Source organism: Poecilia formosa, unplaced genomic scaffold, assembly GCF_000485575.1.
Source record: "Poecilia formosa unplaced genomic scaffold, Poecilia_formosa-5.1.2 Scaffold3, whole genome shotgun sequence".
Lineage (NCBI taxonomy): Eukaryota > Metazoa > Chordata > Actinopteri > Cyprinodontiformes > Poeciliidae > Poecilia > Poecilia formosa.
In genome coordinates this window covers 1,537,806-1,551,294 of record NW_006799942.1, presented here as the reverse complement: position 1 = coordinate 1,551,294, position 13,489 = coordinate 1,537,806, and the positions used below count along the sequence as shown (strand labels likewise).

At 38.1% G+C, this 13,489-nt stretch overlaps 2 protein-coding genes across 2 annotated transcripts in view; one reads left to right on the top strand and one right to left on the bottom strand.

Annotated features, from left to right (window-relative positions):
• Positions 1–7,408, bottom strand: part of mrps17 (mitochondrial ribosomal protein S17) — a 28,610-nt gene extending 21,202 nt beyond the window's left edge. The window contains exon 1 of the mRNA XM_016672568.1: positions 7,326–7,408. Within this exon, the coding sequence (XP_016528054.1) occupies positions 7,326–7,395 (70 nt within the window). The 5' untranslated portion in view covers positions 7,396–7,408. The remainder of the gene's footprint in view (positions 1–7,325) is intronic.
• The window catches only part of elnb (elastin b), a 24,795-nt gene continuing 18,699 nt past the window's right edge, over positions 7,394–13,489 (top strand). The window contains exons 1-8 of the mRNA XM_016672861.1: positions 7,394–7,417; positions 9,462–9,599; positions 10,414–10,499; positions 10,555–10,772; positions 10,864–10,884; positions 10,964–11,164; positions 13,123–13,173; positions 13,249–13,486. Of these exons, the coding sequence (XP_016528347.1) occupies positions 7,394–7,417; positions 9,462–9,599; positions 10,414–10,499; positions 10,555–10,772; positions 10,864–10,884; positions 10,964–11,164; positions 13,123–13,173; positions 13,249–13,486 (977 nt within the window). The remainder of the gene's footprint in view (positions 7,418–9,461; positions 9,600–10,413; positions 10,500–10,554; positions 10,773–10,863; positions 10,885–10,963; positions 11,165–13,122; positions 13,174–13,248; positions 13,487–13,489) is intronic.

Below are 13,489 nucleotides of genomic sequence, written 5' to 3'. Positions count from 1 at the left end.
ACGATTCTTTTACATGCTATTCATAGCGGCGCTGCCGCGGCAGAACGACTCCGTTAACTAAATAAACCCTCGAGATGTGGGTATTATTAGGTTAGTGTGCCACAGAAAAGCGAAAAATAGCGCAGAAAAACCGTCGACGAACTCAAAACCCCCTTTTTCTCCTCGCTCTCTCTTCGGCTACGCTACACGCAGACTCGTTGCCATAGCAACTGACGACAAACGTACCAGGAATCAGCACAAGAAAAAAAAAACATTTCTCATACGAAGAACAGAATATTCAGTCCGTAACAAATGTTTTTAGGCTTGATGTTTATCTTTGATAAGAGATCGCTGCTGTAGATTAGCTAAAGCTGCTATTAGCTAATTCAAGGGTGTCGAAAGTGCGACCCGAATGGAGCAAATCTGGCCTGTACTGATGCAGACGGACAATTTCCCCACATTTTTTACAGATAAGTAAACTGTTCTGAAAAAAGAATATTGGGCACAAAAACTTGATTCCAATTTACTAACAAGGTTTTTGGATTAATCTTAATTTTGGAGTTACTAAACCACAAACAAACACTGACCTACTTTTTCCTAAACAGAGATCTTACTTCTCATTTAAGAAAACAATCAACCCAGAAATTCAGAAACTGTCGGCCCTATTTGTGTTTGGTATCTACACGACCATTTTCTACAAAAATCTGACCATTTTGTTAATTTCAATGGAACTGAAGTTGTTTGTTATTGAGCTGCTAAAACAATAGTACTTGTTGCGGCCTAAGTGCTTGGCCCTCATGGCACAAAGTTTGGACACCACTGAGCTAATTTAAACACCTGCTGTACTGATGATATGTCAGAGGTGGTTTTTAGGTCACCTTTTTTATTTTTTAACTGGACCAAAACAGTTGTCTATTGGACAACCATGTTGTGGTTGTCAAAGAGAAGGAAAAATAGCTGACCTACTTTCCTCTCAATTCTTTTTCTTAATTAAAAACGTTTCCTGAGCTTGTTCTCTGGTTGTCATAGTGTAGCAAAGCACTGTGTCCAATTTTCCTCCATATATCAAGTACACATTTAAGATCTAACGTGTTATATTGATAATTTAACAGCTAAAACCAATCATCGATTCATCAATTTTTTGGATCTTTGGCATGTGGTGTCACGCTACACGGGGTCAGTATATCTCTGCCTTCAGATCTGTTTTCTCCGCCTCCCAGAGGGGTAAATTAGCAGCCTGAAGGGGGACTTCACTTCACAGATGCCCTTATATAGACAGCAGACATTAGGTAAACGTATGGCAGACATTAGGTAAACTCAAACAGGCCCTACTCAGCCAGCTGCTTTATTTGTACCACTGATACACTTCTTTGAGTTGGCATGAATGAGCGCCCTTGCAGGTTGAGCAGATGGATGTGGGAAGTGGACCGCAGGTAGCACTGGGCGTGTTTGTAGCGATGATGGCTGTCACAGTTTGCATGAATCACTGTTTACACACATTACCACACTGATGCTAGATTCATGTGAGTAATAACAACCTGAACCTTGCTGAAAAGGTTTCTGGCAATGGATCCTGATACTCTGCCCAGGTTTTTAAAGTGGTAATTTCTTCTTATTACAGCAGGACATCTGACCAAATTGAGACAACATGATGTAATGTCTACAGCGTTTCGGTTTAACTGCAGTACAATATAATTTAACAGTAACTATAAGAAGACTGATACTCATAAGAGACATGCATTCCTTATATGGTAAAGCAGGATTTTAAATTAACTGAGTTGGATTTTACAAAAGAATCGAAGCCGAAATCGCAGCGCATCTACTAATGATGTGTAAAAAGCCTTGGAAAATGTCATCATTCACTCATCCGTTTGAAAACAAACATGGTAACGCTTCATTATTATGAGCATAAGGCTGACATGACACTATTATAAACATGGAGGAGTTTTCTATAAATGTTTATGACTGTTGTCATGAAGTTTCATTTGGTGAATAATGACACATTTAGTGCAAAGTTGACACTTTTAATGCAATTTTAATCATCGTTTCACACTTTTAATGGACTTTTAAAGCAAATTTTAATGCAACTTTGCATTAAAAATGTTATTATTTACCAAATAATGCAAGTTTGACACTTTTAATGCAAGTTTTTACATAACTTTGCTTTAAAATGTGTTTACTGAATGACACTTCATGACAACAGTTGTAAACATTCAGGAAGACTCCTTTGTGTTCATGACAGTATCGTATCAATCTTATGCACATCCCTTCAACCAAAGTGTTACCAAGAACATTTTTAGAAAAAATAAAACTTTGAGAAATAATTAATCTCAGAATTTTATTAGTTATCCACAACGGTTCCTCTACACACGCCTCAGAATAGTTAAGACAAGAAGACATTTTATTCAATTGAATCCCAGTAAGTCAGGAGATAGAAACAAAATGATAGGTGGTCCCCTAATGTTTCTAATTTGTAGAGTTAGAGTAACAATAAAATCTTAATACTACTGGAAGTGTGTCAAGACTCGGGAGAGATCTAAATTAAAATTGCAACAATGAACAGGAGGAATGGAAAAAAAGAGAATAAAATCTCCAAAGTTCACAAATTAGAGCGACTAACCATAACTTTTATGAGACTCCAGCTTTTTTCCACGAAATGCTTAAATTAATGACCTATTTGTCTCATCTCTGTCTGTTTTGTTTTTGTAAAAGGACCAACGCAGGATGAGGATTGAGGTCAGCTTCCTGTTGTTAACCCTCTAATAGGCCAAGCGAGGAAGTCACAGTTCCTTTAATGACTGACTTTTGCAAAGGTTGACCAGCGTTTGAGCATAATCATCACAGTCAGGAGGTTAAAGGTGAAAACACACTCGGTCTGCAGCAAAACTGTGTTTCATAAATATCATTTCTTACTATTAAAACACTTTTTTTTGTTGGCAATCGTAAGTTGTTTCTCGCTATTAGTACAAAGAGCAGCACATACATGAACATGATTGGCAGCGCTAAGACCTTCCTCCTTGTCCAGGTTGTTTCTGAGCGGTGTGTTTCTGCAGTTCGCAGAACAGCCACAAGGAGGAGCCAGAGGAGCTTTACTTTTTCACATCTCATATTTTACTGTCAGGAGTTTTAACCAGAGTTGGGTAACTAGTTACATTTACTCAATTACATTTACATAAGTAACTTTTAGGAGTATTTTTACTACTCTGTGCTTTTTATTTTGAGCAATTTTATTATGAAGTATCACTACTTTTACTTAAGTAAAATTTCTCATTTCTCAAGTAAGAGAAATGAAAAACAAACATGTTTTAACTAAAAATTCACCAGACACAGACCTGCAGTTTTGTTAAATTTTCATAAGTTTTATATTGAAAGAAACTGATTTGGAAAAATGTTCTTTTACCAGATTTTATTTTTTTTTTTACTTATATGAATTTTTGTCATTTTTGTCCTTCAAATACCAACATTTCCACTTTATATTTTGGTCCATCTGATGATGCAATTTTTAAACAGTAAATGATAATTTGATCAGGTACTTTAGAAGACTTTTTACCAAATACTTTTTTACTCTTACTTGAGTAATTTCTTGGACAGCCACTTTTTACTTTTAGTTGAGTACATCTTTTGGGCACTCTGCCCACCTCTGGTTGAACAGATTAATAGCTTCCAGCATGCAGTCATACTGAACTGTGACATCATTGCATCACTTTGTTGGTTCTTTCAGTAGTTTTATGCTTTGGAAGTTTGTTGACAAAAGCATTTGACTTGAAGTCTTTTTTGTTCATAAACTATTCCATTTTGGTAAGACGTGTTTTTTTTATTCTATACATGTGTAGTATGTAACACCTTCATCTATTATTTTAAAACCTAAGCTTTCTCAATCAGGTATTTATAAATAATATCTAAGACTGAACTATTTGGCTGTTTTGCTGATGATCAAGAGGTGAACCAACTTAGTATTATGGGTCTAAATTACTAGTTTTATTAATTATTGCTGCACAACATTGTGCATAGAGAAGAAGTCAAAAAGTCATGTCTGTGAAAACTCAAAAGCTCAGTTATGTTTAATCTTAGTACACTTGATTGTTCTCAGGTGTTTGGTGAAATCTCGCACAGAGGCAGAGCTAAACTTAGGAAAAACAAAACTCTGGGTCTTGAATTTTGTTTCTGTTTACAGGTTTGAGTGTCATGACATCACCACTAGGAAGTGACTGTTGTGGAAAGTTGCAGTCAAAATGTACAAACAATATATAAACAGGCCTGTTTTGTCTCTGTGTAGACGCAAACTGATTCCTTTAATGCCCTCCGCTGTTCGAGGAAAATATGCTGCTTTTTATTACACAGCCAGTCTCAGGTTTCAGACTAAGGTAATGACTTGAGACTCCCTCTCCACAAAGAAGTTGATTCATCTCATAAGTGTTTATGCTGTCAAAAAGATACAAAAGCTGATAGTGAAACCAAAAAGAGAAAACGTACATAATGTAATGCAATGGATGTAGACATTTGTGTCAAATATTTGAATAGCAATAAAACATCCAGAGCATAAAGCATGTGGCTTGAATTATAAATTTGGATGAACTGCAATTTTATATTCAAGTTCTACGTTTATTCTTGACATTAAATATGTATTACTGGCAACAACTAAAGCATGCATATGGCTCTTAGCATGTACATTTCTGTTCCCTACAATCTTTGATTATTATTGTTTCAGCATTAGTTCACTGCATAACTATGCAGCTCCATCAAAGCCAAACACAAAGCATACCAGGTCTAAAAATGCAGTAATAAAGCTACACTTTTAAGACCAATTATGGGTACTCAGGTAGCACAGCCCCCCTTTCTTTTCCTTTAACATACAAAAGGTTTTACAGAAATGCAAATAGAAAGCAATTAACAGAGCTGCTGTGCACAAAGCAATGCTCTCAGAAACAGAAACTGACTTCATTTCCTCATTTTGTGCATAAATCAAATGAGTTACCAATATCTGCTCTTGAAGGAGGTTGAATCATCTGATATTAGTTTTATCCAGGAGTTCACAAGCCATTTATTTAGTAACCTGAACCTGAGCACATCAGTCATACTCTGCTTAAAGAAAATCTTCAGATACTTCAGCAAGTGTTACTCTCATCTTCAATCTCCATAAGTGTCGCGGTGCCATTAGCTCGTTCACCTCATCTGTTTTCAGGTCCATTCCCCTCCAGACCAGGAACATGTTTCAGCGGTCCAGCCAGAGGAACTGAGAGCAGCCCAAACATGGAGAAATACCCCTAACAGTAACCACTGCTTAATAAAAACACTGATTGTTTCCAGGGATCCTGAATGGCAACTGGGACTTTTGGACACAAAGTACAGTACATAAAGCATCAGTAGAAGAGAAGAGGCATAAACACGGCAAAAACACAAAACTTTACCAAGTATTTTTGGTCTCATTTATAGTACAAATATCTTACTAAACTTGACATAAGACAAAACTAACTTAGGAAGATATAGGAGCTTGTTTTAAGTCAATGATTCCTTAATATTCATGAAAAAATACTACTTCCACAGGCAGATTGCTTCTCTCAAAACAAGGGAAAGATGTCGTATCATAAGTGAAATAATCTACGAATGGAACAGCATCTTTTTCATCAATATTAAGGAATTATTGACTAATTGAAAAGTTACTTCTAAGTTAGTTTTGTCTTATTTCAAGTAAACTAAGACATCTGCACTAGAAACTGGTCCAGAAATACTTGGTAAAACTTTATGTTTTTGCAGAGTAGCTGATCTAACTCAGTTCAGCAATATTTTACTTGCTTTGTTTTTGCCTTAAGGTTATTAGTGTCAGTCAAGGTGGAAATCAGAGGTCCCGTTTGCTGAAGAAGGAGGGCTTTAGGATTTGGTCGTGTTTGGGGATTAATGAAGCAGTAGACAGGTAGAAGGATCCAGAACATAAAACTTGGAAGGAGTTTGAAGAATTTGTTGGCTTCAAGAAAGACTTGGAAAAACATTCAGCGACTCAAAATCAGGGACAGTATTTGCCTGTGTATGGTTTGTGAGAAACAATTACAGAAACTTCTTAATTTGATCAACAAGAGTTTGAGATTTTCTCAACACTCAGAAGCTCCTGGACAAGGTGACATTGTTACGGTTAACATTCACTGTCCTATAGACACTTGTGGAGCGGCAGACCGGGCTTAAGAAAGGACACTGTCGAAGAATCAAAGACCTGAGCCGCTCTGGAAAGCTTACTTTAAGGTTTTGTAAAGGAAGCCACATCAAAATGTAGAATCTGAGATCTAGGAAGGGTAATGTGGCTTTTGTTTTGGTCATGGAACAATAGTGGAGACTTTATCCTCAAGCAAGTGCTATGAGTTTGGTTGTCTGCATGTGAGGCTGCAGAAGGATTACAGACATGTCTTTTTAGGGTTTCTAGGGGGTCTGCTGCAGGAGTATAAGGTACCTGGACCAGATAGTATGTGCTATCTGGTTTAGGGTGCATTATCCATCTCTGCAAAGGTCTAAAATTCTGCCCTCTACTGCTCTGCTGTGAGAGAGATTTGGCAACAGTCACCCCACTGGTGCAGGAAATCCTGACATGCAACACCTTCAAACCCTGGAATGAGCTGAAAAGTGTCACGGAGGAAGGAGAGGAATATCTGTAACCACCTTGACACGATATCAGACAAATTAAAAACAATCAATGGATTATTTTTGTAATGTTTTGATTAATTATTTTGTTTCCTTTTGAATGGTTTAATTATTGTACCTTTAAAGCTACAGGTTCACATTCTAGCAAACAGTATTGATGTTTGAACACTTTCAGTTTTGCTTTTAAACCTTCTGCAAAACACAAATATCACAACACGTAAGCTAGAAAAATGCCCTTCTGTTTTTATTGGGTAGCGAAGTAGCAGGACGTATGTTTTTTGTTATTCTTGACTCACCACAGTGATGAGCAGCAATCTTTAACACGACAAGCTACATGTTTTGTTAGGGATGTGAGAAAAAACAAACAGTCTCTTTTTTTTAATTCATGAACTCTCTTCACTCGTTCTCTTGTTTTTTCTCTCTGTTATCCTCCGTTTTCACTCTTTCTGGCACCACAGGATCATAAAGTGCAGCCCATTGGTTTAACAAGGTGAAGCAGTATTTCTATTCCCTCTCTCCTCCTCTCTCCGTCTATCTCTCTCCTTGCGCCTTCTTAGCCAATCGACAGTGTCCTGATTAACATCATTTTGCTTTTCCCCCCTCCTCCTTCCTAAAGGCCCTGGAGAGCCGTGATAGGCTTGCTGGGAATAAAACCTGGACGGTGTGGGAGGTGAGTGACATTTTGGAGCGAGATGGCGAGAGGGACGGTCGCCACATACCTGCATGGAGTGCTTCTCCTGGCTCTGTGGAAACCGTCGCAGCAAGGAGGTGGGTCCCCCTTCGGAGCATGTATGCAGAGCAGCACCTGCAGGTCAGGTGTCACATAAAATGCATCATCAGAAAAATATGCATAGGTGAAGTTAATATTAGATTTTCTACTGGAGATCTTCTAGGCCTTCATAGTTCAGATTTAGTTAATTAAGATGTGTGATGTATTTTAGGTATTTATATTTTTTTCATAGATTCAAGAACCTACAAAAAATGTCCAAATATCTACAAGTTTTTAAATACCTTTTAGGGTAAAGATACAGGTGCAATTCACCTGAAATCTGGCTGTAAAACTCAGGTAACCTGAGCATCTTTTTTAAATAAAATTAAACATAAATATTTGACTTTCATGGGAATATTTTAAAAATCTTGCTCCTTTAACTGGCTAGTGGTTAAAAAACATTGAGGACTTTTCTGTAATCTTAAAAGGACAAAGTGTCTTTTCCATCTAAAGTCCAGGATGTTGAAGAATCTTCCTAATAAACATTTAATATGGTGACAAATCGTAGTTGTAGGTTAAATGCTTCACACATCATGCATTAATTAAGAGAGTAACTGTTATTTTAAAGTACATACTGGGCATTAATGTAATTTATATTTCTAAATGTATATATAGAGAGAATAAGCAAATCAACACAAAGTAACAAAGTTGTAAAGCATAAAGAAAATGATACAAGGATTTTAAAAAAAGTTTAATATTTACTCTGATACGCCTAATTAAAAATTATATATTTGAGTTTTGTGGGAGGATAAAAGTAATTTCTGTTCTGTTTATCTTCATTTAACTTCCTATCTGCTCTGATCAGTTTCCATGTCTTTGCTAAATAAATGTATTTACACCAAGATGCTGCAATCCCAACTGGGAAGTCTCATGATGCTGCCAATACTGTACAGCAATGTCTATCTCCAAGCTGCAGAGCTAAGATGTTGCGTTCATGGTGGTGTGCAGTGCAAGTGAGACTTCTTCCTGTTTTCTTTCAACATTATCTTTTCTCCTTGCCACTCCTCCTTAAAGGCCAGATTTGTGGAGAGTTTGACAGCTCACCAATGAGCAGCCTCTTGGCTAACTTTATGATTTTGTTGTTTGTGTGGTCTGACTGATGACCGTGTCTTTGTAACGGATCTCTCTCATTCACTTTATTGATGAACAGGTCTAGAAACATTGTTTCCAACTTTACCTGTTTGGTGTTTCTGGATCAGTAAGGACTGTATTCATATTGAGATTAAACCCCATCCTTTCCATCTGTTGGATGAACCATGAACATAAAACTCTAATGTCTGTTGTTAGAATATGAGAAAAATGTGAAAAAGTTCCAACGCTGTAAATATTTTTGCAAGGCATTTTAACTACAGCTGGATCCATTCAGTTGTTTCATCTTCAAATGGTTACAAATCAACACAACAACAATACAATAAACCAACATTGTGATGTTTCTGTAAATAAATCTAAACTCAAACATAAAATACTAAACCACTTTACATTAAAGTAACTATGCTGAGTTTATAGTTACAAGTTAATAAAACCAAAATTAATACTTGCAGTCAATGTAGAGACACATCCTTCCAATAAAACTTATTTTTAGTAGATCCAAGTCTTCATTTTTGCTTGTACAATTTGTTTTCTAAAGCAACAACAGATCTCAAAGGAGCCTGCAGACAGAGTGACTGAGCAGCTGAGTTATTTACTGTGTTGTTAGTGTACATGGCATTACTGTGACATCAGTAATTCACATTCTTCAGGAATCCCTGCAGACTGTGTTCTACATCTGGACTGTGGGTTCTTAAGCTTTTCCTTTTATAGCTGTTCCCTGCATGTGTTTCTATTTTTGGCAGCAGAGATTGGTGAAATACAGAACATAGGTGCAGAAAAGTGTGAGAATTATGAGCGGAGAGGCATGCCTTTTCGGTTAGGCAGTGTTTGTTATCAGCTGCAGATAAATCAACACTTACAAAAACACTCACACAAACTCAAAGTAAGATAAAAATAAAGTTTTCTTTTGCATGTATCCTAAATTCAAAATTTGAGGCTGCATGTTTATAGCTAAGACAACGTTTTTTTCTTTTTTCACACTGATGTTTGTAACCAGGTGTATACGTACCATCCTCTGGAGGAGCCGGAGCCGGTCCAGGTGCTGGATTTGGGCCAAGCGGCGCTGGAACTGGAGCAGGAACTGGAACAGGCTTTGGTGGAGGTGGAGCGGGTCTTGGTGCTGGTCTCGGTGGAGGTAGATGACAGCTCATTTTCTTCTTGGTTTTATTGACTGTAATCACATTTCCTGTTTGATTGACTTTAGATGAATTTAGTTTTTATTTCCAACACTTGTGCTCATAAAATCAGACACTTGCTGGAGGACCATGTGTTTTTGTTTCAAAGATAATCAATTCCATGTCGATTTCAACCAAAAAGAAAAAATAGGCTGAAATTTGTTAAGCTTTTTTCACCTCTGAGCTATAACATCCATCTATGTTGTGTAGATCTATCTGAGCTGACATTAGTTATACTTTTGATCATTGCCGAGTGACGCCTATAAGTATGTTGTGTCTAGGCATGAGTTGGTATGATAACCTTGCGTAAAAGCATCAGTTTCAAGATATCCCAATATTATGATTGGGGTGATGGTGGCGACAACCGTAGGAATTTGCCCTGTAATTGGTGGATCACCAGTTCGATTCCCAGTCTGTCCACCCCCCGTTAAAGCAGGACGCTTCACCCTGGTGTGTGTCAGAAGGGCCAATGGTGCAAAGTTTGTTTGTGCAACAACAGCTATCTTATTATTGAGATAAGTTGCAATTAACTGAACTTTTGGGAAGCTAGGAGAACACTGCCTTGAACAAACTGGAAAACACACAGGAAAGGTCTTAAATGTTCACAAGTAAATTATGTAATTTTAATTCCTTCTGTAAAGAATATTGAGCTACATTCCTGATAGAAAGGCTGCATTAAGAAACTTTTGTGAATAATAAACCAATTTAAATTCACTTGTACCTTAGGAGGATATGGTGGACAAGGACCCGGGGCATTAGGACCTGGAGGCATAGCACCAGGAGGTGTTAGACCAGGTGGAGTTGGACCAGGCGGAGTTGGACCTGGTGGAGTCGGACCAGGCGGAGTCGGACCAGGCGGAGTCGGACCAGGTGGAGTCAGACCAGGTGGAGTTGGACCTGGTGGAGTTGGACCAGGCGGAGTCGGACCAGGTGGAGTCAGACCNGTGGAGTCAGACCAGGTGGAGTTGGACCTGGTGGAGTTGGACCAGGCGGAGTCGGACCAGGTGGAGTCAGACCAGGTGGAGTTGGACCTGGTGGAATTGGACCAGGTGGAGTTGGACCTGGTGGAGTTGGACCTGGGAGTTTCAGGCCTGGTACATTTGGTCCAGCCGGTAGTGGACTGAGAGTAGCTGGTGAGAAATGCTTGTTCCAGTTTGCTGTTGATTCCAAGTTTGTCTGTAAACTCACCAGCAGTGAACTGTCATGTTTGGTTTCTTCTTCCAGGTGGAAAACCTCCCAAAACAGGTAGGATCTGTAGAAATGGATCGCAAACTGTTGCTGCAACTGCATTAAGGCAAAAATAAAGCTTTCCATTTCTTTGCAGGCGCTGGTTATGGTGGATTTGGACAGGGAGCTGGAGGTGTAGGAGGAGGACTGGGACCAGGTGGTGTCGGTCCTGGAGGCTTTGGAACTCGTCCTGGTGGAGTCGGACCTGGTGGAGTCGGACCAGGTGGAGTCGGTCCAGGTGGAGTCGGTCCTGGTGGAGTTGGTCCAGGTGGAGTTGGACCTGGTGGAGTTGGTCCAGGTGGAGTCGGACCTGGTGGAGTCGGTCCAGGTAAAAAAAGTTTTCTTAAAATTATTTTTGAATTGATTTTTTAGGTTTTTACTTTAAGCATTCTGAGCATTTAGTGAATGATAATAAAACTCACCAAATAGTACTTAAATTTTTAAAATCAGAGTAATTGCCTGATTACAATAACCGACTTATAGAAAAATCAGTCATGGAAGTTACTTAAGCCATTAGTCATCGCGTCTTTTCGAATTACAACCAGAAACTTCAAGGTTTTATGTGGATTCTTGTTTGATACATCAACACAAAGCAGCCGGTAACTGAGAAACAGAAGTTAAATGATAAATGGTTGATGATACCAACAAAAATATGAAAGGTTTGCTGGTCATATTCATATCTATTCTGCTACCTTTAGTCAAGTTAGATTCAGCATAAGCAATTGTCTTCTAAGCTAATTAGTTTACAGAGTAAAAAAATGTAATTTAATCTCAGTATATACAAATGTTCTGTGAAGGTCTCATGTTTGTGGGAGAAAACCGGTGAACAAACAGGATGATGAAAACCAAATGACAAAAAAAGACAGGTTAGGGTTAAGGGTTGGCTTACCTAGAGCTAAATGCAAATGAGAATCTGTTGCAGTTCTCAGAGATGCCCTCAGTCTAATCTCACTGATCTTTAGTCGTTTTCCAATGAGAAATGGGCAAAACATTCACTGTGGCATACTGTGTGCATCATTTTCCTTCCAACTTCACAAAAATTTCTACTAACAAACATTGAAGTCTGTGGTTATAACATAAAAAACTGTTAAAAGTATATTCAATATTTGTCAAGGCACTAAATATTAAGCAAAAGTTCCTGCAACATGTGCAGAATCTAAACACTTAGTTTGCAGGCTGCTTATTTAATACAGTGAAAGTTACTCGAACAAACATAACCTGAAGTCTAAACTCTTGTACCATGCCAATGGCAGATTAATGTAAATATTGTTTTTATATCAACACTAAACTGGAAGATAAATACTGTGTACATAGACCATTATTTCATTTCCTCTGACATCAACATTATAGGCTATTGTTCAGGGACCACCCGCACACATAGTGATAAAGGATATAATGTGTTAGGCATGGGAGTCCCTCAATAAACAATGGCAGTCATTACGTCAGCCAGACGGATTTGCTTTGGAATTTGAGGCCTCCTTGTTTTTCATCCCTCATACATGCGCCTTGACTGTGCAGGATGAAAAATGTTGGTGATATGATGAAAGCAGCTCTCATAGGATAAGCCCCAGTTTTGGCAAACCTTTTGAAATCCACCCATTGTCTTGGTGGGCAGAATATGGGTCAATAAGAGGATAGAAAACATTTATAGACAAACCTTTAGTTAAATGTACTTATTTTATCTGTTAAACTCCATTTGTTGTGTTTTTATTACACAGAATGTAAGTTGATGTCTTTTCCCATGTTTAACTTATAATTGAAACTTGTCCTTGTTTGCAAGTTGACTATGAATATTTTTAAGGCAGGTTTAAGAAAATTTCATGTCTAAGGTAATGAACTTCACTACTATTAGGCCTCTATTAAAGGCTATTAATTCCCAAACATTATGATTTACATAATCAAATATTGGAAGAACAGCTTTAGTAACAGTTTGATGACCAAAGTTTAAAAAGTACAAAACTCAACAAAAGGTAAATCTGAGTAAATAAATCCAACAAACCAGACTTATATAAAGATAAAAATGAAACAAAATTAGAAAATCATAATATGTTTCAATATTTAAAACTATAGCAACAAAGCCAATTTTACAGAAGTAGATTAAAATTAAGGTATATGTCCCAGTATTATAAACTAGTTTACATTATTAGCTCAACCAGTTGAAAGAAGCATCAACACTGACCTCTGGGAATTAAGTCATAATAACGTAACTCAAACTGATTTACATATAATCGTTAATATTTACCTAAATGTCTCTAGGTGTTTATGGAGGATATGGCGGTGGTTATGGTCCCAAACCCCCCAAAACAGGTGAGTACATTTTCAAAACCTGTTTTCCACTTCGGTTCTTAGCTAAATGTGGTTGATGTGTTTTTGTTACCATAGGTGGTGCTGGAACATCTCTTGGAGGAACGGGTTATGGGCCTGGAGGAACTGGATTTAGACCTGGGGGTACAGGATTTGGGCCTAGTGGTGCAGGAGTTGGACCTGGGGGTGCAGGATTTGGGCCTAGTGGTGCAGGAGTTGGACCTGGGGGTACAGGATTTGGGCCTAGTGGTGCAGGAGTTGGACCTGGGGGTACAGGATTTGGGCCTAGTGGTGCAGGACTTGGACCTGGGGGTGCCGG